Below are 23,429 nucleotides of genomic sequence, written 5' to 3' on the forward strand. Positions count from 1 at the left end.
AATTTCCATACTGATACTAATTTTCAAATGCCTTATGTAAACAATTATACCAACTAACAAATATTAAACAAATTCCTTAAAAATCGATTTTAAAAAACCAACTGCAATAACCACTATAAAAAACGTTGGATATTTTTCCTGATCTCGTTTGCCAACTTTTTTTTATAAAGATAAAAATCCAATAAATAAATGTTGCACCAATAATCTGTAATTTTATTAAATGTATTCCGACACCTACTGAATATATTTTTTCCTCAAGAAAAGGAGGAGAGAAATCAAGAGCCAAATTTTGCTTTCACTTAGGAAACCCAAAGCAAATTAATTTTGCCCTTTGGATGCTTTGAATTCCTGAAGACACAAATTGTTATAACTGAAAAGCATAAAATTGTACTACTTCATCATCTCCTTATCCTTCAGAGTATATATCTTTAAATATAATCTGTACATTTGGAAAAAAAAACACTGCTTATGGTTTTTTTAGAATTTCAAGATTATAGTATTGCAATAATAAGTAACATGTGAAGATCCATTTTTTAAATAAAGTGCTGATTTTGGAATATATTATAACTAATGGTTGGCAAGTTCCTGTAGTACAGTGTGGGAAGATCAATACAAAAGGAATAACAACACAGAGCTGGAGTATTTTTAAGAGCAATCCCACTTGGTGTAAATTGATTCATTTAGTAGTTCCTCTCCTCTTTCCATTGTGTCTATTAATTTCATCACTTCTTACTCTTTGCCTCCCCCCACCCAACCTTTTCCTTGGGTTAGTATTCGGAGCAATTGTCCCATTTATCTGTCTTTTTCCCCCAAGTTGTTTTTTCAACGTTGACACAGACTACTTTCTTTCATTAAAAATGCCGTTTAAACCAGGCGACATCTATTCCTACAAACTGGAGGGAAAAGGGCGAGGGGGGGGGGAGGAATAGCTTTAATTTTGTTCAGTGTAATATTTGCAAGAGAAGAAACGCGGATCCTTGCACAAGTTGCCCGAAACAAACCCTACAAATCACTATTAAAACCCGAGACAGCTCCCCCCCCCCGCTCTCCCCACACGTTGAAAGGCCTGTATTATATCCCTCAGCCATTCAACGCGAAATCGCTTCTCTTCCTTCTCCCTCGACCTGTGGACTCGTCGAGGCCCTCAGGATCAGCCCCTGACTCTGAATGAGGAAAAAAGGCCTCTTCTCCCCGTTCACCCCTGCGCCCCCCTCCCCCCACAGTCAGCGTGAGGCAGATTCAAACTGGAAGAGAGCGAGCCCTCCTCTCTTCCACCTTTTTCTCCCGCCCGCTCCGCTCTTCTCCCGAGGGCCACCACCCCCTCTCTCCACCCCCCGCCGAAATTTGCCTCTGCGGTCCTGTGTGGGACCCCGCTTGGCCACGGGGCTCTTCTGGCCACTCACCCAGCCCCTCTCGTTGCGGCCCTTCAAACCTCCCTCCGGCCGCGCTCCTCACCACCTCGCCGCCGCCATGTTAGGATCTGGTGCAGACGGACTGCGTCAGTGGAGGAGGAGGGGACGAAGCGGGAAACCCGGGGCGGCTGGAGGCTGGCGCGGGCAGAGAGGAAGGGAACGCGCGCGAGCGCGCGCGTGTAGGCGCTTTGGCAAGGCAGGCAAAGATCGCCGCTCCACAGCTGGGCATTTTTTGCGGGGGCGGGGGGGTCGCCCTCTTGGGAACGCTGCCTCTGCTCTGCCTTTGGCGGGCTCCGAGCCTGACTTCTGTTGTCGGAATCGGCGGCGAAGGAAACGAAGGGATGCCCTTCGCCCGCCTTTCTGTTTCTGCGACCAGTAAACCTATTGCCTAAGGCAGTTTTAAGAGGAGCGTTTCAAGCCGCCCTGTCCCATTGACAAGGCCGATAAACCGAGACATGACGGCGCTCTTATTTCCAGTCTACGCCACATCTAGGTTTGTTAATGTAGGGAAACGGTGTTATACATAACACTTTGCAGAAGGATCAAGCTATACAGGACCTGGAGGCGATATTTCGACACCGTTGACAGCACAGTTATTCATAATTAAGGCTTATGATCCTTCCTTTTGATGTGCATTTATTGTCACTGATTTTGATCACCCTTTCTACTATTTCCAAAATTCCCCTTTCACGCGCCGATGTGTGTCGTATGTAATTTTCCAATAACTAGTTAAGTCCAGTTTGTCCTACAGAATGGGAACCTTAAATTCCATCTCTGCCAAAGTTGAAATAATCTCCCAACTTTTTGGTAAATCACTTTGTATTATAGATATAACAACAATAATAAATAGTATATAATAATTATTAATTTAAATAGTTTTTATATCCCTATAAGCCGCCTTTGGCCGCCGTGTGCGAATAGGCGGCAATATACATTTTCTAATAAATTTATTCAACTTTATCCCGCCCAATTTACGATCCCGTGAGGGTCATAGCAATCGAAGAAATTACTGTACGATACAATTACTGTACGATACGGCACAGGCAGAAGTAGAAACTGGCCTTTATTTATTTAACATCACCAACGTCTGAATTCCCGCCTCCGAGACCGAAGCGTCCCCCCCCGTTTTTAAAGACTACAATTCCCGAAAGGTAGCGAGCGTGGTCGGCGAGGCATGCCGGGAAATGGAGGACAGGACCAGATTCTTTGAGCGGGCATTGAACAGACGGTTACGGAAGCCGAGGAAGTACGATTCAGTTCGCTTTTGGAAAACGGCCGGCTACGCTACGGGGCCGGAATTCTCCAGGCGCTTTTTGTACCTCAGGTGGGATTCCGCCGGAGGCTTTCAGGGATGAAAGGCGCAACAGGGATGGCTTTTGTAGCACGTGATCTTCGAGGAGGAGCCGGCGGCGGGTCATTCGTGGGGCGGCTCCCTTGCTAACCGGTAGCATGGCCGTCCGGAGGGCACCGCGTGGGTTTAGTTCGCTCCTGGAGAAAAAGGAGGGCTGCTGTATCTTGCATCCCACGGAGGGGAGAATTTCAGCGGTTTGTGCAGAGTTCAGCTAGGTATTGATTTCCAGTTCTAAGGCAGCTCCCGTGATCAGACGTGCTTCGTTACACGCGAAGTCGAGTACATCGTGTCAGAAGGTCGTATCCCCGCTTCTGCGTGATTTCCATCGCCAAAGGTTGTTTCTAACTGCTTAGCTTACAGAGAGTGCTGCATTCTCCTTTTTGGGATTCTTACGCCTACCTTAAATGTGTGTCTTGTGTGAAAAGATGTTTGTTCAGATGCTGTCTTGTCTTTTTCGTGTTATGCTTCCTTGTTGAAATTCCAGATTTTGGAAAAGAGCTGTACTGCCTTCATGAAATGGTACTCACTACACTTGCAGATTGTGTACTTATTGGAAGAATAAAATTTTCAAACATTTGGAAAGTAAACGGGTTTTTTTTAAATTTTATTTTATTTATTTATTATCTCAGAGAAACTTTGTGGAGCTTAGTATTGAAACTATGTCAGAAATGTAAATCATATGTTTACAATAATTGGTGTAATATGAATGCTATTACAAAAATATTGAATATGCTCACTCTTGATGAATTGTTTTTATGCAGTTTTCATGAAATGAAGATGATTTTCTTTTAAGACATTGACATTAACAGAAACACAAGCTATTAATTCCCTAGCCTAGGGTTTTATAAGTTTTAAGTTTTTCTAAAATCATCCAGTCATCACTTGGGAAATACCATGCATATTCACATTTTTATTTTGGTTCTGTTATGGTTCTATGTTTAAGTTAGGCATATCCTTTTGGCTTGCCTTGGAGCCACATTGAGTGAAGAGAAATTGTCTATATGTAGTACAGTTAATATATATGTGTGTATAAAGTTAAAAGTTTATGATCTTGTGCTGCCGCAGGCAGATAACGGGTTGGACACGTCTCGGGTTGGATACATCTGCTTTAAATCAAGGAAATGGCCAAACTAATATTTTTCTCTTGATTTTCTTAATTATGACAAATGTCTCCTGCTCTTATATACCAGAGCTATGCATCATTCTCAATATGTAGACATAAGCAGCCACCTGCAGTTCTTTAAAATAGCCATGCTCATTTTAAAAAAATGTAATTGAAGGAATCTGGACTTTATCCATCCTGCAGTAAGATGGTCTTTTTTGGTAATGATCTCTTGGAGTTCACTTCAGCCAAGAAAATCTGATTTAAATGCACATTTCTGAATATAAGGTCCATTTGCACAACATGGAAAGTTGGGTTACTTTTGAATTTGGCATACCTTTCAAATCTGAACTTTGCATCAAGTTGTAGCTAAAACAAATCAGGGTACAGGTAGTCCTCGAGATATAACGGGAACTCAAATTTATGACACGTCCCCCAAAATCTACTTACAACTTTGTTTTGAAGTTACAGCTGCTGCAGTTCCCCTGTGGTCATTCACTCTTAAAATTGACCACAGGAATACTGCAGCATCCCCTGGCTCCTCCCCACCCACCCACCCCCATCCCATCCCATCCCAATCCTGCCCTATGGAGACCCTACAGGCCTTGTGCCTACTCCTCCCATGCCTTAACCCATTGCACACTTACCTTTTGAAGATCTCTGGACCTCATGTTAGGGAAGGAGTCAGGCCATGTACCCCGGGCCACATGGCTCCCTCATGGAAGTTGCCACCTTTTTGGTAATTTGGATCCAGAAGAAATACATTTTTGGAGTTAAATATGACAGGTTGAAGAAGATGGAAAACAGGGCTGATCCAATGGTGCCTCCGGTTTCTCATTTGTTTTCAATCTTCACACAAAAATGAGGTATATGGAATGGTAAACAAAGATACTACACCCATTTAAGTATCACAAATACTTTATTTCTTTTAAAAACTGGGTGAGAAATAAAGCAGAAATGTTGACTGGGATGTTGTAAAATGAGATCAGTCTTGCAACAGGATTGCCCTAGATTTGCTGGATTGACTGGCGTGAACAACCAGATTAGTATTTCGTTAATAGTTCTCACCCCAATAGGTTCTATGTGTAATGCAAACCTGCCCTTTAAGCTTTCTGATTGATTCCATTTTTTCCTGGGAGTTAGATGATATATGTTTTTCCTCAGGTCAGCCAAACTCTTGTAGTAACGGTAGAAAGGCAAAGAGGATGGCATTAAATTAATTAAACAAACAGTTAACTTTTACCCAAATCCTCACAGTAAAATTACTACCTCCAGTATTCAAATAACTTTTTTTTTTACTTTGGCTTTTAAAATTCCATATTTTCTAATCAAGTTTGCATTATTGTTTCTTATATTTGGTTTTGTGATGAGTTGTTTTGTATTTTCAGTTTTACCACAGTTCTGAATTAATTTCACATATATATTTTTCTTATGGCAGATGTTTTAATTCTACTACTTTTTTTTATCTTGGGCATCTTCTTGAATGTTATTTTGTAAGTTGTGGAAGCCTGACTGATGCAGCACCCCATATGTTGAATCAATAATGATAATAATGATACTTCTTATAAAAAATCCAGACTTCGTTCTACATAATAGGACGGGCTGTGTCAATTGATGGAGGAAAATAGAATCCATCATAGGCCTCCATTTGGAATATCTAGAATGAGATAAGGGAACAAACAGAGTAACAGGGATATAGGAATATAATTGCATGGTTGTCCATGGTTAGAGGTCGTGACAAGTTAGGGTCAATTTCCAAATTATGCTAAACTTCCTAAATTCCTCCTCACTGCTATGCCAGAACAAGCATAAGAATAGGAGGAAAACAAAATGTGTGAATCCTTTGGTTTCTTACTATAGTTTTTATAGGTGGTCTGAATAAGAGTAACTTGTATTTAATTAAAACATGGGGGGGTTGGGGTTATTAATTAAAATTATCTTGGCAGACAAATACTTTTGCATTCTTATTCTTCCTACAATCACTTCATATTATATGGTAAAGGAAACACATTGTTTTATATCTGCAAATGATATTTCTTTTTCTAATCTATGCATGTGCAGTCAGAAATGAAGAGAGAAATTCTGGATGCCCTTGGAAGAAGAAGCCCATCCAAATGACAAATATGCTTTGCCTAAGACGTGTTTATCCAATTGCAACGAGACGTTTTAACTGTCGAACTTGGAGCAGTGACACTTTGTTGAACCAACTCAATAACTTTACAAATGAACACCAAGTGTTCAGTCTTGTTTCCAAGAACAAAGCCAGACTCTCTGAAAAACATGTGAAAAGTGCAATTAAGAAACTTGTGCAAGTTCAAAAGATGAGGCCTTGGTCCTCAGAAACTATGGATTATATAAGAAGTCATTCTCAGTTTTTTGTACTTCGCATCTTGGCAGAAAATAAGATTGAATGTATGGATGATGAAGCATTGGTGGATGTGTTATATAGTATGCTCTGGTAAGTAGCAGGAAATCTAATTTTAATCATGCTTTTATTGTCTGATTTTACTTTTAAGAATGAATCACTTTTGTATGCACATAGGGAAATATCCTGTTGTTGCACAGGCAAACTTATCAAATGTTAATACTTGCTTATAGGATTCATACTTTTTGAAAAAGTCCAATCTAGCAATCATTAAAGTCATGTTATAGCAGCTATAAAAGATTGTATATGTGTACTTTTCAAAAACCCAAAGGAACAAAACAGATATGTAATCAAGACAAAGTACAGAGCCCTACCTATGCCACATAAAAGTTAAAATCAGTTTTTAAAATTGCCTCTTGCATTGGGGAAATGTTCCCAGAGTAAAATGCAATAGAACTCCAGCATCCCATTTGTTCCACAAGCATATGGAAAAGGATATCAATCACTGGTGTTGATATTCATCACAAGGCTGAATATGAACAAGTTTTGTGGCATACTTTTGTTATGTGTAATTTAATTTATTAACAGAAAAATACATATGGGTTGGGTGGAATTGAGAAATTATCAACAGTTGCTAAAAAGTATATTTTGAAAAGAGGAAAGTAGCACACTGTCTAACTTTGCACTTTAATCCATTAATATTTCATTGTTTAGTCATAAGGCCATATCAGAATACAAAATATAGAGCAATAACATATATGTATGTATGTATGTACGTAGTGTAACAAACGGTATATGCTACCAAGTTACAATTTGTTAATCTCGGTATATTCTTTAACTCTAAAATAATTATGAAAATTGTTTGGCTCACTTTTATTCCTTCTGAAGGTTCGATATTGATTCCCACGACTCACTTGTAGAAGAGTTGGTTATAGAAGGCTGGAAGCGATTAAACAAGCAAGTATACTTTTTTATCTGTTTGTTCCTTTTCCTGTTAATTGGAAATTCAATATTTCATGCTCAGAATAGATCTCACAAAATTAGCATTAGCAACAATATTTTTTAATCCTTTCTCTTGTCTCATAGAACTTTGGTGGCTCAAATTGTGATGTTAGATAAATTTGCATGGGTTATTATATCAAAAGTAGAAACTACTAATGTAAGACTACATTACTATAGTTATTGATTCAAAATAAACCCTTAGTAACTTTAGACTGCAATCCTGAATTCCATATTCACTCACTGGAGCTTGTCCAAACTGGGTGCAAACAAAAATTTGCTGGTGAAGTTCGGTGGGAGGAAGAGACAAAGAAGGGACCACCTCCTCATTCTGAGGAACCTTGGGGACTCAGCTGTGAGGAGTAAAAAACCCATGTCCTTAGTAGCTACTGATTGTGAAGGATGTGCCCTGGTGGTTGTTGGTTGTCAATTGTGAATGACTAGTTAAGTAAGCAGAAACTGTAGGGAGAATATAAGGCAGTCAGGTGCTTTATTCCAGGGGTGTCAAACTCAAAGCCTCCGGGCCAAATCTGAATCCACCCCTCAGGATGCTTAAATCTGGCCTGTGGGCCCGGCCTGGAAATAGCAAAGGACCATCCTGAGGGGCCTCTGGCAGCCAAAACAGGGTGCGGGGAACCGTGTGCGGGGGGGGGGGCATGCCCCATTTTGGTCAGCAGGGTGCTGCAGGAGACATCCATCCCATCTCCGCCACCCCCCCCAGCCAGCCCGCAGAGAACTACAATGCTGATCGGGCCCTCGGAGAAATCCAGTTTGAAACCCGTGCTTTATTCGGAGCCCTATGCATTCTGCAGCACTTTTTCCAAATTAAATCTGAAGCACTGTACAGCCTCAAATACTAGCATTCCACAGTATTTGGATCTGAAACAGTATTCCTCAACTTACAACCACAGTTAAGCCCAAAATGTATGTTGTTGGGTGAGAAATTTGTTAAGTGAATTTTGCCTCATTTTACGATTTTTTCTTGCCGCGTTTGTTAAGTGAATCACTGCAGTCGTTAAATTAGTAACCCGGTTGTTACGTGAATCTGGTTTCCCCATTGACTTTGCTTGTCAGAAAGTCTCAAAAGGGGATCACATGACTCCAGGACACTGTAACCATCATAAATGTGAGTCAGCTGTCAAGCATCCGAATGTAAATCATGTGACTATGGGTAGTATACAACAGTCATAAGTGTGAAAAATGGGCATAAGTCCCCTTTTTCAGTGCTGTTGTAACTTCAAACGGTCACTAAGCGAACTGTTGTAAATCAAGGACTATCTGTGCTTTGGATCCAGCATATTTAGGGTGCATTTATGCTGGAGCTGAACTGATCTTAAGTTTAATAGCCATTCCTTAAAGAGTGGAAGTAGGTGGATATTTGAACTCAAATTTATGGTGACAACTAATTCCAGTTGCTTTATACCCATATTATATGGGTATATTATACAATATGCAGTTTATTATACAATATGCAGTATATTATACAATACGCATATTATACAATATGCAGTTATTGTATGCTTTCTGGAAGGCTTTTCTATCTTTACCTGATTAAGGTTCTAAGCTGCAAATGTGTCTTTAGGAAGTGTACAGGGCAGGGCGCTCATGGAGAAATAGTGAAAATTGACCTAGTTTTATCGGTAGGCCTTTGGCGCAGTAACTTTATTGTCTTTGTTATCCTTAGGCTGACTCCACCCCTGCTATCTAAATTTGCATTGTGTGTACATGAACAACATCTACATCAGAGTCCACTCATGGGTGAAATAGCTCATGTGGTAGATAAGAAATTGGATTCCATACAGGATTCAAGGTAATTTTCATTCAATAAAGATGCCATAGATTCACAGGTTTTTAAAGATTAAATGGAGCAGGGCTGTCAAACTCCCGGCCCACAAGCCGGATACGTCACATACTGGCCACACCACAAGGGGGGGTGGGGAGTCCCAATACATCACGTGACGACGCCGTGACGACATGAGTTTGACACCGCTGAAATGGAGAGAATTAATAAGGAAAGCATGCCCTTGTTGTTCCCATGAACCCAACTTCTGACACAAAAACAGACAGACAGCTTGGGTGTGTAGTACATAGATCTTAAAAGAGCCTAAAAGGAAGTTTAGTATTGACTAGTATCAACTAGTTTAGTATTGAATATTTTCAACTTATTGTAGAACTGGTGTATAATTTAACATGCCCTGTTTGGGGGTTTTAAAGACAGGTAGGCCTCATATTACAACCACAACTGAGCCTGGAATTTTGATTGTAAGTTGAGTCGCCACATGACTGAACTCAATTTTATGACCATATTTACAACAGTTGTTAAGCAAGACACCATGGCCATTAAGCGAAACATGAGGTTATAAATCCAAATCCAGTTTATTCAATGGGCATATTTTCCCAGAAAATGACCCTAAAAATTGCAAAACGCGATTGGGCCATGTTAGGGTTTGAGGATTAACCCCTAGCAGAGTATTGCAGCAGTAGTCAAGCCAGGTAGCCAAAGGAGAGCGGAAGGGCCCCAGAGTATACACACACTGAACACAAACACTGTTTGTAGTTTAAATAGTTTTTAATCCAGTTAGAGTTTAAGCATTGTCATTCAGTCCATTAAGTCATTCACAGTATTTCCATCCAGTAAGACTCACTAGTATAGTCCAAGTTAAGAGTCCTTGCAATATCTTTATCAGCCGATAAAGATATCTTCTCCTCCTCCGGTTTCACTCTCCAGAGAAACAAACGCTGGATATTCAGCAAACAGTAGCAAACAATAACAGTTCAGTCACAGGCACTCACAGTCAGTAATCACAGTTAGTCGCAGCAGCACACAGTAACAGTAGCACACAGTTACAGCCAGTTACAGACAGTAACAGCCAGTTAGCATCACAGTAAGCTTTCCAGCTTCTAATGCTTCCTTATATTGTAACTTCTAACCGCACCCTTAATCGGCTAATTGCCTGCTGCATTGTGCTTAAAGTGATAAGCACTTAAACCATGATATCTAAGTTTTATATATTTATTCACCCAAACCATATTTGGTATCAATGTTATACCTAACATACTCCCCTTTTGGGTGAATAAATATATAATACCTTTACAATCTTATCCCATATTTTTCACAACTCTCCTGGTGCTTACTGGCACCTTGGGCTTTAGTAAAATTATCAGCTAAATTGTCCTCCGACATACAGTACTCTAGCTGAATCATCTTACTTCTTACAGATTGTCTCACGTTTAGGTATCTTAGATCTGTATGTTTGCTCCTTGTTTTTACTCCAATATTTGTGGCCATTTGAATTGCTGCCTGATTATCTTCATGAATAATTATAGGATAATCTACTGTTATACCTATATCAATTAACATTTGTTTATACATTATTAATTCTGTACATAACAATGATAAACAGGAGAATTCTGCCTCCATAGTAGACAAACTTATATGCTGTTGTCTTATTGACTTCCAGCCTATTAATGTATTACCCAGCATTATGGCTGTTCCTGAAGTCGACTTTCTAGTGTCTCTTTCTGATGCAAAGCTAGCATCTGCATAAGCACACAGAATTAAATCACCCTTTGGTTCTAAATACAATGAATAATTCATTGTCTTTTTAAGATATCTTAATATCCTCTTAGCTGCAATCCAGTGTCTTTCACATGGTGCAGAATTGAATCTAGCCAACTGATTCACGCAGTACGAAATATCTGGTCTAGACCAATTACTAATATAACTCAAACTACCAATTAAAGATTGATAAATCACCTTATCAAACTCAGGGCTTTGTACATCAGTGTTGCTAAACTCCTGACTCATTGGAGTCTTAGCTGGCTTACAAAGCTCCATCTTGTAATCTTTTAGCAATTTGCTTATCTTATCTTCCTGAGATATCTTATAACCTTTCCTTGTTTTCTTTATATTCAAACCGAGATACTTCTTTATCTCCCCTAATTGCTTGATCTTTATTCTCTTTCCTAATGATGCTATTATTTTATTTGCTTCATCATTAGTTTCAGTTATCAATGCAATGTCATCTGTGAATAGTAATAATAATGATACTTTCCCATTTGTCTCCCTCTTAAACAGACATGGATCGGCTAAACCAGCTTTAAATCCTATATTGTCTAGTTCCTTTACAATATACTGGTTCCATTCATAGCCTGATTGTTTAAGACCATAGAGACTTTTCTTTAACAACCAACAATCATTATTATTCTTACTTTCACTTTTAATACCAACAGGTTTTTTCATATAAATAATATGTTTTAATGGGGCGTGCAAGTAAGCAGTTTCCACATCTAGATGGTTAACTATATAGTTTTTACTAGCTGCCCACACTAAAGCTGCCCTCAAGGTTGCTGCCTTAAGACTAGGTGCAAACACCTCATCATAGTCATTGGCATTCTGCTTAAAACCTTGGGCTACTAACCTTGCCTTATGGATTAAATTACCATCTTTATCTATTTTTACCTTAAATATCCATTTGCAGCTAATGGATTTCTTTCCTGCAGGTAATTTGGCATTTTCATACACCTTCATATCTCTTAATGAATTCAGTTCCTTATTCATTGCTGCATACCATTTTTCTTTTTCCTTATTAGGATACTTTTTAATTTCTTCTACAGAATTAGGAACTTGATTAATCTGGCACACTGTGTTAGCCTGGTACCTATCAGGCGGTCTAGATACACGTGTAGTTCTTCTGGGAATTACAGGGCTTACAGGAGGACTTTGTTGAACTACTACCTGTTCATCTTCCTCATCCTGTTCAGCTATTGAATCTGTTTCTTCCTTTATGGGCACTATTTCATCCTGTATTTGTCTCTTTACTTTATTTTTAAAGTTACAGGGATAACTAATGGGATTTCTATAGGATTCAATAATTACATCTTTATTGGTATCCTGTTCTAATTTCTCCCATCCTTCATGTTCTAGAAATTGGGCACTAGCACTACATAACACTTTAGATGTGCCTTTCTCCCAAAATCTATATGCCCTATGGTTTGCCTGATAACCAACGAAGAAAAATCTTTTAGCTCTATGTTGCCCTTTTTTCTGAGTTGTGCAGGAATATGCACCCATGCTGGTGCACCAAATGTGTGCAGGTAACTTAGATCAGGTTTCCTGCCATGCCACCTGGTGAATGGAATTTCACCTGTTGTTGTATTAACAACGTTGTTCAATATGTTATTAGCACACATTGTAGCCTCCCCCCACAAAGTATCAGGTAACCCAGAATCATTTAACATTGTTCTAACCATTGCCTGTAGTGTTTGGCCTCTTCTTTCAATAAAAGCATTATGTTCTGGCCTGTATGGAGCAGACTTCTTATGCTCTATTCCAGCTACCTTAAGTCTGTTCTGGAATTTGTTATTAATAAATTCCGTACCATTATCTGTCACCAGGGTTATCAGTTGTCGTTTAGACTTTCTTTCAGCAAACCTAAGCCAATTGAAAAAATGTTGATATGTTTCAGTTTTGCTTTTCATTAAATAGCAAAACCCATATCTAGAATAATGGTCCATAATGCTCAGTATATATCTAGCACCCCCCATACTGGGTTTCTTTGGACCTATTATGTCTGCAAATACTACTTCTAAAGGTTCTTTTGTTTTGAAACCATTTAGCCTATTTGCAGGCAATACCTTGCTCTTATCTTCACAGCAAACATTACAACGCAAATATTTATCACAAGGTTTTAACCTTATTCCTTCAGATAACTCAACTGTAAGTTTTAGCATTTTAAAATTTACATGCCCCAAACGCCTATGCAATAAATGGATACATTCTTCATGAGGCTTTATATTATTAAATACAGTTTGAGCCTCCCCTTTCTTACTATTATCTAAGACATATAATGTTCCATTTAAAGCTGCAGTTACCCTTTTGTTATCTTTTTCAATTATGCAATTATTATCCTTAAAAGTAATTACATAACCTAATTTATCTAATACCCTTACTGAAAGCAAATTAAACTTTAGTTGCGGTACATACAACATTTTTATATCCTGGTTTATGTACGGACAACGTGCAAAACCTTGACCTTTAGCTTTCAGGTTCCAGCCATTGGCAAGTGATATATGTTGAGAACTTGTAGACATTTTTATAAATTTTGTCTTATCTCTTGTGATGCAGTGGGATGCGCCACTGTCAACCACCCATAAATTATTCTTCACATCAGAGTTGCTAAACGTGGCTAGTTCAAATGCTTTCTTTGGCTTTTTTACATTCTGGCTTTTTCTCTTTTTAATTGTGTATGCTGTTGAAGATAAATTCTCTTCTTCCAGGTGCTTTACTTTGCTTTGCTGGTTTCTTACAGGCTTTGAAGATAATTTCTCTTCTTTCTTATCTTCTCTCAGCTCGTCACGCTCACGCCTTCTTCTGGCTTCTTCTAGTAGCCTGCCTGTAATCTCAGTTAATGAGAGGCTTTCTTTTGGCAATACTTCCAACGAAGTCACATAGTCATCATAGCTTTGATCTAATGAAGATAATATTATATAGACTTGTTGCAGTTCATTAAATATAAGCTCTTTTTCTTGCAATTCTTGAAAAATGCTCTTCATACAGTTTAAATGAACTAACATATCTCCATTCCTCTGAAGATGCGTTCGAAAAAGCTTCCGTGTAAGATTTATATGTGCTCCTACACTGTCCCGAACATAAATCTTCCTGAGGTTCTCCCAGCAGTTTGCAGCATTTTCTTCTCCACGAATATGGACAAGCTGCTGATCACAGAGAGTCAGTCCTATGATGCATAAAGCCTGCTCATTCTTCAGTTTAAAGTCTTGTAACTTTTCTTTATCATCATCATTAGCAGGATCCCATCTACTCACATCTGGTGGGTTTGCTATAATGTCCCACAAACCTTCTCTGCGTAGAAGTAAACTACATTTCATTGACCATGAAACATAGTTTGTTCCATCCAGCCTGGATATCATGGACAGTTGTGACAAATTTACTTGTGCCATTACTCTTCAGATATTTTGACTATTTTAAACTAATTAAAACAGTTTGTTTTTACAGTAATGTGCAACTCACACCAACTCTCTCTGCTATATCCTGGTTAGTTAGACTATGCTGCTGGGCCCATAACCAATGTTAGGGTTTGAGGATTAACCCCTAGCAGAGTATTGCAGCAGTAGTCAAGCCAGGTAGCCAAAGGAGAGCGGAAGGGCCCCAGAGTATACACACACTGAACACAAACACTGTTTGTAGTTTAAATAGTTTTTAATCCAGTTAGAGTTTAAGCATTGTCATTCAGTCCATTAAGTCATTCACAGTATTTCCATCCAGTAAGACTCACTAGTATAGTCCAAGTTAAGAGTCCTTGCAATATCTTTATCAGCCGATAAAGATATCTTCTCCTCCGGTTTCACTCTCCAGAGAAACAAACGCTGGATATTCAGCAAACAGTAGCAAACAATAACAGTTCAGTCACAGGCACTCACAGTCAGTAATCACAGTTAGTCGCAGCAGCACACAGTAACAGTAGCACACAGTTACAGCCAGTTACAGACAGTAACAGCCAGTTAGCATCACAGTAAGCTTTCCAGCTTCTAATGCTTCCTTATATTGTAACTTCTAACCGCACCCTTAATCGGCTAATTGCCTGCTGCATTGTGCTTAAAGTGATAAGCACTTAAACCATGATATCTAAGTTTTATATATTTATTCACCCAAACCATATTTGGTATCAATGTTATACCTAACAGGCCATAAATGTGAGCCAGTTGCTAAAGTATTCAAAATGCAATCATGTATCTGTAAAATACAATTATGTATCTGTGGGGATCAAGCAATATACTTACTGATACAAATCATAAGTAACTTTTTTGGAGTCTGTTATAACTCTGAACAGTCATTAAGTGACCATTCCTAAGTCAAGAACTGTATAATGCCTGAAATACTTCCGAGTGTACCGTATTTATCGGCGTATAACACGCACTTTTTTCCCCCTGAAAATAGGGGGCAAATGATGTATGCGTGTTATACGCCGATATAATGTTAAGAAGCCTTCGGTGAATGCTGCTGGGATCGGGGATCAAGGACACAAATGAAAGAAGGGGAGGGAGGAAGCAACCGAAGCCTGTCCTTCTCTCTGGGTCAGCTCTCTCAGTTGCTCTCTCGCTCCTCCACCAGCACAGGAAGAAACTGCTTCAAAGAAGCGGGGGGGGGGCTTTTCCTGTCGCCTCTCCCCCACCCCCACCCCGTCCGCCCGCCCGCAGTGCTCCGTTCTGCCTGCCTGCCTGCCTTCGTTAATGGTTGAATCGGAACAGCTTCGGCTGAGTAAAAGAGGCGAATAGTTATTATTCTCAGCCGAAGCTGCTCCCAAACAACCAGAAACTAAGGCAGGCAGGCAGAATTTTTTTAAATTTTTTTTCCTGAAATTTCCCCCTTAAAATGAAGATGCGTGTTATACGCCTGTGCGTGTTATACGCCGATAAATATGTTAATGTCCCTATTCATTGTTTGGTGGGTTGTTTTTTTTTAATGATTAAGGATTCGCTTGCTTTTTAATTGGGAATGCCTGACATTATAAGAAAAGCATTATGTGGCTCTGGGTTTTCTAGCTTGTTGAATCTTAAATAGTTAGCTAGCTGGATGCTTGTTTCTAGAATCATTTATCCTAAGCCTAACCATATGTAAACTTACCTGTAAATCAGCATTATTACTTCAGTAGCAGGTGTGCAGCTGAGACGAAGATAGCCTTGTGATTTGAAGTACGGGTACATTGGTTTACAAATCAATCTGTGAAAGCAGCGGTCCCCAACCTTTGGGGCACCAGGGACCAGTTTCATGGAAGACCATTTTTCCACAGACTGGGGTTGGGTGGGTGGGAAGGAGGATTGTGCAACCTAAATCCCTAGAAAGTGCACGTGTGGTTTCGCTCACCTGCTACTCACCTCCAGCTATGTGGCCTGGTTCCTAATAGATTATAGACTGGTACCGGTCTGGGGGTTGGGAACCCCATGTTGTTCAGAAATAAGCCCCTTTGAATAAAGTCAGTGAAGCTTAATTTCAGTGGAGCAATCTTAGCTACTACCCCACTTGAGTTTACGTACATATGAATGTTTTCAGTTGTTTTGCCTGCAAGCACTTGCTGTCTTCATAGCGAGAAGTAATTATGTGATTTGGGGGGGGGGTGTTTTTGTTTTCAAAGAACAGCTTTGCTGAAAAGCAACAACTTTATTATGTCAATATGTCCTGTTTAAAATCCACCCTGTCTTTTTCTCTTTGCTGAATGCCATTTTCTTAAGCATTGTTAGATTTTCTGATGAAATGAATAAGCATAATATTTTATATATGTTTTTTAGGGCTTTGTCAGTTGTAATGAACTGCATATCTTCTGTTATCTCATGGAATTTAAAAGGAAGATTAATAGAAAAAGCAGACAGCTTGTTTGAAAGAACAAACATCTCAGTCAACGATGCCAGGCGATTTGTACAGTTTCTCCGGAATGTCAGTTTTCTGCACAGGCCTCTGCTGAAAAAATGTAACAATATTTTTGTCCAGCATTCACATGAGTTACGTGTTGAGGACATTTCTATCATTCTTGGACTCTACCAGAATTTACAATTCAACAACACCGAATTTAGATCACTTGCCAAAAAAAAGCTGATAGAACTTAAGGATAATTGCAGTAGTCCGTTGAACGTCATGCAACTCTTCGTTCATCTTGCACCCATGGTACAGCAAGAGATGCAAAAAGAGTAAGTGTATTTGTTGCCTTGCCAATTTATTCGTGTATTAAGGGTAATGAAAAAGTTGAAATTATGACTTACATGGACACTGTTGCCGTTGAGAGATTCTTTCCTCATAAATACAGGCTGTAAACCAGGAAATCAAAATGTTCGGTGCTATGAAGTATCTTCATACGGAATTACATTTTTTTGCAGGTTGTGGTCCCAGCTTCTAGATAGATGACTGCCTGTATGCAGGAGAATTGCACTTCCCTTCCTTTCCCTTTCTGTTCCTTTCTAGAACCAAAACCAAACATCCCAATTTCTTCTACTCCTTTTTTTAAATCTTAACTCAAATATTATTGCAAATTCAGCATTTGAAAAGTGTTTCCACAGGCAGATGTCACAAATGGCCACAAAACATATGGCATTTTCTCAATTATATCTAAAAATATTTCTTTAATCATGTTGGTTTATGTTACTATTTTTTTTTAAAAAAATTCCAAAATGATAATGCTCTCTTAGTTGGCAAAATATTTGTGTTTGGGATGTGAAAGTCACTGTTCCTGCAGGATGAATTACTATGGTGATTTTTCACTCCTTGTTAATATATTTGTTTGGGATGTGCTAGATGGGAGGGGGGCAATTAATGAGAAACTGGGACTGTGAAGGCACATAGGCGCACACACATGCACAAATGTAAATTGAAAAACAGTTGGTTTCAAAATCAAAGCAATGCTATTGTATTCATGAATGGCGTACACTTATTTACATTTTATTTCTCATTTCCAATTGACTTCACGCTAGCAGTCAGGGATTGTACTATATGTTTTCTTTAGTTCCTCTCATATGTGTCTGTATAATAGTAGAAGAGATGAGAGACTCTCAGGTAACAGAAAAACTTAGGCTAGCCTGGAAAGTTGAGCTAGTCTTCAACTTACAAACAGTTCCTTACCAGGGGTCCCCAACCACCGGGCCCCGGACCGGTACCGGTCCGTGGATCATTTTCTACCGGGCCGCCGGTTTGCTGGGCGCCGCCATCTTGTTTCGACAGAAAGTGCTTCCGGGTGAGCTTTTCTGGTTGGAAAGCGGCGTTTGGGTCCTGAAGGAATCCTCGCGCCTTAGTTTCATCGAAGGGGGGGGGCTTCAAACGAAGAGCCGTCCCAATGGCGGAGGAGATCAAAAAAGCACAAAAAAGGTACAAAGGAGGAGTTGAAGGTGGCGGGGAGAAGCGGGGGACGGCTGGCTGGCCGGTCGCTCGGCTCGCCTTGCCTTGTCATGCGTGCTGATGCCGGTACTGGGCCGCGGATCATTTTGTGATGCCAGTACCAGGCCGTGGCACAAAAAAGGTTGGGGGCCACTGCCTTAAGTGACTGTCCAAAGTTACAATGGCATTATAAAAAGTGGCTTATGATCATTTTTCACACTTAACAACCGCTGCAGCATCCTCATGGTCATGTGAGCAAAATTTGGATGATTGGCAACTGACTTGTGTTTGTGATGGCTGCGGTGTCCCAGGATCATGTCATCACCTTTGGCGACCTTCTGATAAGCAAAATCCATGGGGAAGCCAGATTCACTGTGTAACCATGTTACTAACTTAACAACTGCAGTGATTCACTTACCAGCTGTGCCAGGGAATATCGTCAAATGGGGCAAATTGACTTAACAAATGTTTCACTTAGAACAGGAATGTTGGACTAAATTGGGGTTCATAAGTCGAGGACTGCCTGTAAAAGAGTAAGTAGACACACTCCTGCACACACGAAATCAGTAGCAAATATTTTGTATTGCTTTCAGGTCCAAATCACTAATCAACTTTGACTTGAAAATTTCACCAGTTTTTTTCATTTATGGAAAATTAACTGTGTTATTCATCTGAATTTCTACACTTTTCAATGGCTTTCAGAATATTTCTTTTGTAAAAAATTGTTCTTGGTTGATTAGCATATTATGTTTTAAAAGTAAGAATGATGGATTCTCTGAATACTGAGGCAGATTTTCTATCGGAAACATGTGCATATATAAATATATGTGCTTTTCTTTTTAGGATAAGTGAGAAGATCCTACTAATTGCAGATGATTTGGATTGGTACCAAACATTAATTGTGGCGGAAAAAATGCAAGAAGTACAATACAGAAATCCACTACTGATTGAAAAGTAATCCTCTAATACAATATAATACTCCTATTCGTATTTTAAGTTATTCTTTATTTTTGTGAGCAACTGTTTTATTTTGCAAGGCAACCTTTATGTATTTTTTTTCTAAGCTGTTTCTGTACATAATTGGAATTTTATCATAAAAGTTTCCTTGTGTATTTGAGTTTCAAATCTACAATACGTATCTTCAAATAATTCTAGAAGTAAAAGTCATTTGTTTTTTTACGAAAAGCCCATTACAGGTACTCCTTGTTTAGCAACCGCAATTGATAAAGTCAGTTGTTAAGCAAAGCAATTGCTAAGTGAAAAATCATGTGACTGCAACTATGCTTATAATGCATTCTAACTAAACGTCAACACATGACTGAGAAAGAGACATTGCAAAAATATTATAAAAGTGCAGGTTTAGGTTACAAAGTTACTTTTCCTCACTGTCATAATTGTGAACGATCAGTGTCTAAAGCAATCATTAAGCAAGGACTACCTGTATAGATTGAAACAGGTAATAATTGTATTGGAAATTTTACAAGGTCGCTTAGTGCAGCATAACATCTGCGCAGTCCAAATAAACAGGCTTATTCAGTAATTGTTTCAATTGTAACCCATAAGTAAGAATTGACCTCAGCTCCAGCGGCTTCTTCAGAAATTTATCTTCTCTGCTCTTCCTCATCTGGTATTAATTGTTATACCTTAATTTCTGAGAAAGGTTTTACATATTCAGAATAATTCTCCCAGTATCTGTAATATACATTATTACATTTTTCTGTCACTGTTACATTGAAGAACATAATAAGGAATGTAGGACTGTTAATGCCCTTCATTTTATGGTCCTTTATTTGAAACCCAATGACACAATGTTATGATCAGAGTTAGGGTAAAGAATACAGGATACTTACTTTTATATTACCTTAGGGTTTTTTTTCTCCAAGAAACATTTTAAGTCATTGTTCTGTGACCAGCTGTCTCTCTCACTTTTGTTTTGTTTTGCAGATTTGTAATATTTGTTTCACTAAAATTCTCATCTTAAAATTATGTCACAGTTATTTAAACATGTTACAATTACTTCTGTAACTTTTACTCACTGTTGGAACAGCAGAAATACCTACTGTTTCTTTAGTCTGGGTATAATTTAGTTAACATATAACACTGCATGTTATAGTACTTTGTATTATATCTCAAGTCTAAATGTATTTCTTAGAAGTAAAGAAAGACATAAGCTAGACATACTTACGATAATGCTGTAGAGAAGGATGTCCTTTGTCACCTCTGCTTTTTATTTTAATTCTATATGTTTTGAGTGATATCAGACAGTATGAGAAAGCAATAGGCTTGACATTTTAAAGACTTATAAAATAGGGTCTTCGGTCTCAATTATACAAGAAGTCAAGAATGGTATAGAATATTTAATGAAGAAACTGAAAGATTTTGGTGCATTAGCTGGATTTAAAATAAATAAGCAAAGAAGAAAGATGTCAGTTAAAAATATAACTGTGTGTGAACAAGAAACCCTGAAGAATAAAATGGGTTTTAAAATTGAGAAGGTTAAATACTTGGGGGTTAGATTGACTAATATGGAACTGTCTTATTTCAGAATAATTATTTCAAAATATGGAAGGATATTAAATATAGAACTGGGGAACAAACTCCAGTTTTCATTTCTGGGTAGAATTTCAGCGATTAGGATGACAGTGTTAACCAAACAGTACTATACGATTAATGCACAATTTATATAAAAGCAAAAAGATATTTGTAGTCTGTACAGCAGGCCAGAAAAGCTAAGAATTAAATACAAATTGCTGCAAGAGTATGGATTAGGTCTACTTGTTTTAAAGTTGTACTTTGTTGCTTGTTGTCTGGTATGAATAACGGAATGGGTCACTCTAAAGAACATTCTAACTTGGAACTTAAAGCTGTAATGTGTGTCTTTTTGGCTTTCAGGATTGTATCCCTCTTTCACAAATACCTGGATCAGTATAAACCATATGAGCTTTTGAGAGTGACAAATGTGCTAGCCATGCTGCACTGGCCGAAATCTGACATATATTCCAAATTACAGCAATTGTCAATCTGGTAAGAAGGTCCTTTTTCCCCCCCCAGCACATCTAGTTTCTCAGACTCGATGTTTATTACTTTGGGCTTGTGTTTCACGGGAGTAGAAACATTAGATGAGTATAAGGGAATATAAAATGGTGAATCTGTCTTGTTCAGACTTCTAGGAAACCTACACATTACGGCTGAGTATTAATGAAATTGTCATGCCCCTGGTGGAGTCTGACTCTGAGGAAGAGGAGGAACAGCCAACAGGGAGTGGGAGTGTGGCTCCAGAGGTGGTGGAGGTGGCTGGGGAAGGGCAGAGGCCGGCTGAGCAGTCAGAGAAGGATCCAGGCCCATCCCCTAAGCATCCTAGGTCACGCAGGGAGGAGAGGATCAGGGAAAAGTGAGGTCTACTCAAGAGGAGATTACCATGATCCTCCTCGTGGCTTGCAGGTGGGAGCTATGTATATAAGTTTTGAACTGCGCAGTTAGAATTGCTGGAGTCAATCAGTGTTCACCTTGAAAGAGGCTTATCTTTGCTGGCGTTCTTCCCATGGACTTTTCCCAGTTATTTTCCTGGAGTTTATAATTAGTTATCTCAGCTTGCTTCGGAACTCTCATCAATGCGGTTTGTTTTGGTTTTCTGTTTGCCTCGTTATTTACTTTTGTGACTTTAAACTGTGCCTAATAAAACAGTGAAGTTAAGTTGAAGGCTTTACCGGAACTTTAATATATGTTTTGGGTTTTGGTTTATTTTGAGAGACTACGGGTCATCACATTAATGTAAGTCTGATTTAAACAACTGACAGAACTGCACAGGTCTGTAAATTTAATACAGTTTTGCAAATAGATTCACCGAACACTTGCCCTATGGAGTTGTTTATTACATTTCTACAGAACAAGTGTTCTGTAAACCTATTTGATATTAGCTCACCAGATGATACAATAACTGGAAAATAAATTATTTCTTACACATTTTTATTTTCATAAAAAGTGTGGTGACAGCTATTTGAAGAATGAAAATGAAGATTTTGGACTCAGTATCTCCTTCTTCCAAATTTCAATGCATGTTGTATTTCTGTATTAACGTAGGGTTCAAACAGACTGTGACTCACCTGGAAAGTTGTATTTGAACTTCCAAGTTGTTGTTATGTACATAAACAAACCACATTCCATCTCCCCTGTATCATTTCTCTTTTATTTGAATGGCATCTACCTAAATGTCCCTCTATTAATCAAAACTCAAAGTGCTGCCTTTTCACAGTTTATCCCCCTCTGCAAATTCCTCCCATCTCTCTAAATTTTATACATACTTACATACATACAAACATATACACATACGTATGTGTCTTTCATTTGTAAAATTATGCTCAGTAATATATGTGCATCATCTGGAAATAAAGGACATACATTAGTTAAACATTGTTTTTACCTTTATGGCTGTAATAGGTACCTTAATTAAATTCTTAGCTAAAATTCATAGAATCGATGGTTTCAAATATCTAATAAAAGTTTAATACTGTTGGTTACCTATTTTTTTGTTCCTTGTTTCCAGTTTTCTAGCATTATAACTATGAAAGTAGTCAGCGCATTTTAATAAGTATGCATGTGATCTGACTGAAAAATCATGTAGTAAAAATATGTGATACACCTAGTACATTCATTTTTTAATTAATGTTCCCCCCAATTTATGTATTTATTAATTTATTTTATTAATGTATTTTTGTTTATTGTTTCAATTCCAGCCATTTACAAGTTAAAAAAGTCTGCGCTGATATTCTCATGCTGGTTCATGTTCTTTCTAATCTTCCTTCTCCTTATGTGGATGAAGCTGTAGTTACTCAAGTGGATGCTATCATACCTCAATGCAATCTGAACCAGCTCAATAGCTGTATCGTAAATCTCCTAAAATGGATGAAACATCATAAGCCAAATCAGAAAAGTTATTCTGGACCATACGGGTCAGTTTTGCAAAAAATTAACAGTTGCGCATTTCAGAGACTTGAGGCAATGAACAATTTGGATCTTTTGCTGAAGGAATTCAAATACTTGCATGGGAAATGGTTTCAAGAAGTGCTTCTCGAGAAGACCATAGTTGCTTTACATCAGTTGAGAGATCAGATTACATGGTCAAATGTAGTGAAGTTTGCATCCTTTCTCATTGGAACCAACTACCGCTGTACGCTGTTACTGGACAAAATAGCTGTGGTTGCCACTGAACATATTGATCAGGTACAAAGGACTATCTTGTGTCTCTCTTGAGAATGATGAAATGAGCAGTGTGCAATGAGGGAAGGGCCACAAGTCTGCAATAGAGCATTTGCTGTACACAC

At 38.6% G+C, this 23,429-nt stretch overlaps 2 protein-coding genes across 6 annotated transcripts in view; one reads left to right on the top strand and one right to left on the bottom strand.

Moving 5' to 3' along the window:
- The window catches only part of PPIG (peptidylprolyl isomerase G), a 41,490-nt gene extending 39,989 nt beyond the window's left edge, over positions 1-1,501 (bottom strand). Inside the window, exon 1 of the mRNA XM_087949759.1 lies at positions 1,404-1,501. The gene's annotated coding sequence lies outside the window, so the exon portion shown is untranslated. The remainder of the gene's footprint in view (positions 1-1,403) is intronic.
- A 1,077-nt stretch (positions 1,502-2,578) lies between these two features.
- Positions 2,579-23,429, top strand: part of FASTKD1 (FASTK mitochondrial RNA regulator 1) — a 32,661-nt gene continuing 11,810 nt past the window's right edge. The window contains exons 1-8 of one of the 5 annotated variants that reach the window (XM_087949762.1): positions 2,579-2,736; positions 5,927-6,323; positions 7,119-7,187; positions 8,914-9,039; positions 16,536-16,931; positions 18,952-19,062; positions 21,001-21,132; positions 22,842-23,328. In XM_087949762.1, the coding sequence (XP_087805888.1) occupies positions 5,980-6,323; positions 7,119-7,187; positions 8,914-9,039; positions 16,536-16,931; positions 18,952-19,062; positions 21,001-21,132; positions 22,842-23,328 (1,665 nt within the window). In that variant the 5' untranslated portion in view covers positions 2,579-2,736; positions 5,927-5,979. Of the gene's footprint in view, positions 3,098-5,926; positions 6,324-7,118; positions 7,188-8,913; positions 9,040-16,535; positions 16,932-18,951; positions 19,063-21,000; positions 21,133-22,841; positions 23,329-23,429 lie in introns of all 5 variants that reach the window. The other 4 variants (XM_087949761.1, XM_026685052.2, XM_026685051.2 and 1 more) reach the window with 4 other exon arrangements.

The sequence above is a fragment of the Notechis scutatus genome, chromosome 1, assembly GCF_049901735.1.
Source record: "Notechis scutatus isolate UNSWTSFEM ecotype Mainland chromosome 1, rNotScu1.2, whole genome shotgun sequence".
NCBI classification, from domain to species: domain Eukaryota; kingdom Metazoa; phylum Chordata; class Lepidosauria; order Squamata; family Elapidae; genus Notechis; species Notechis scutatus.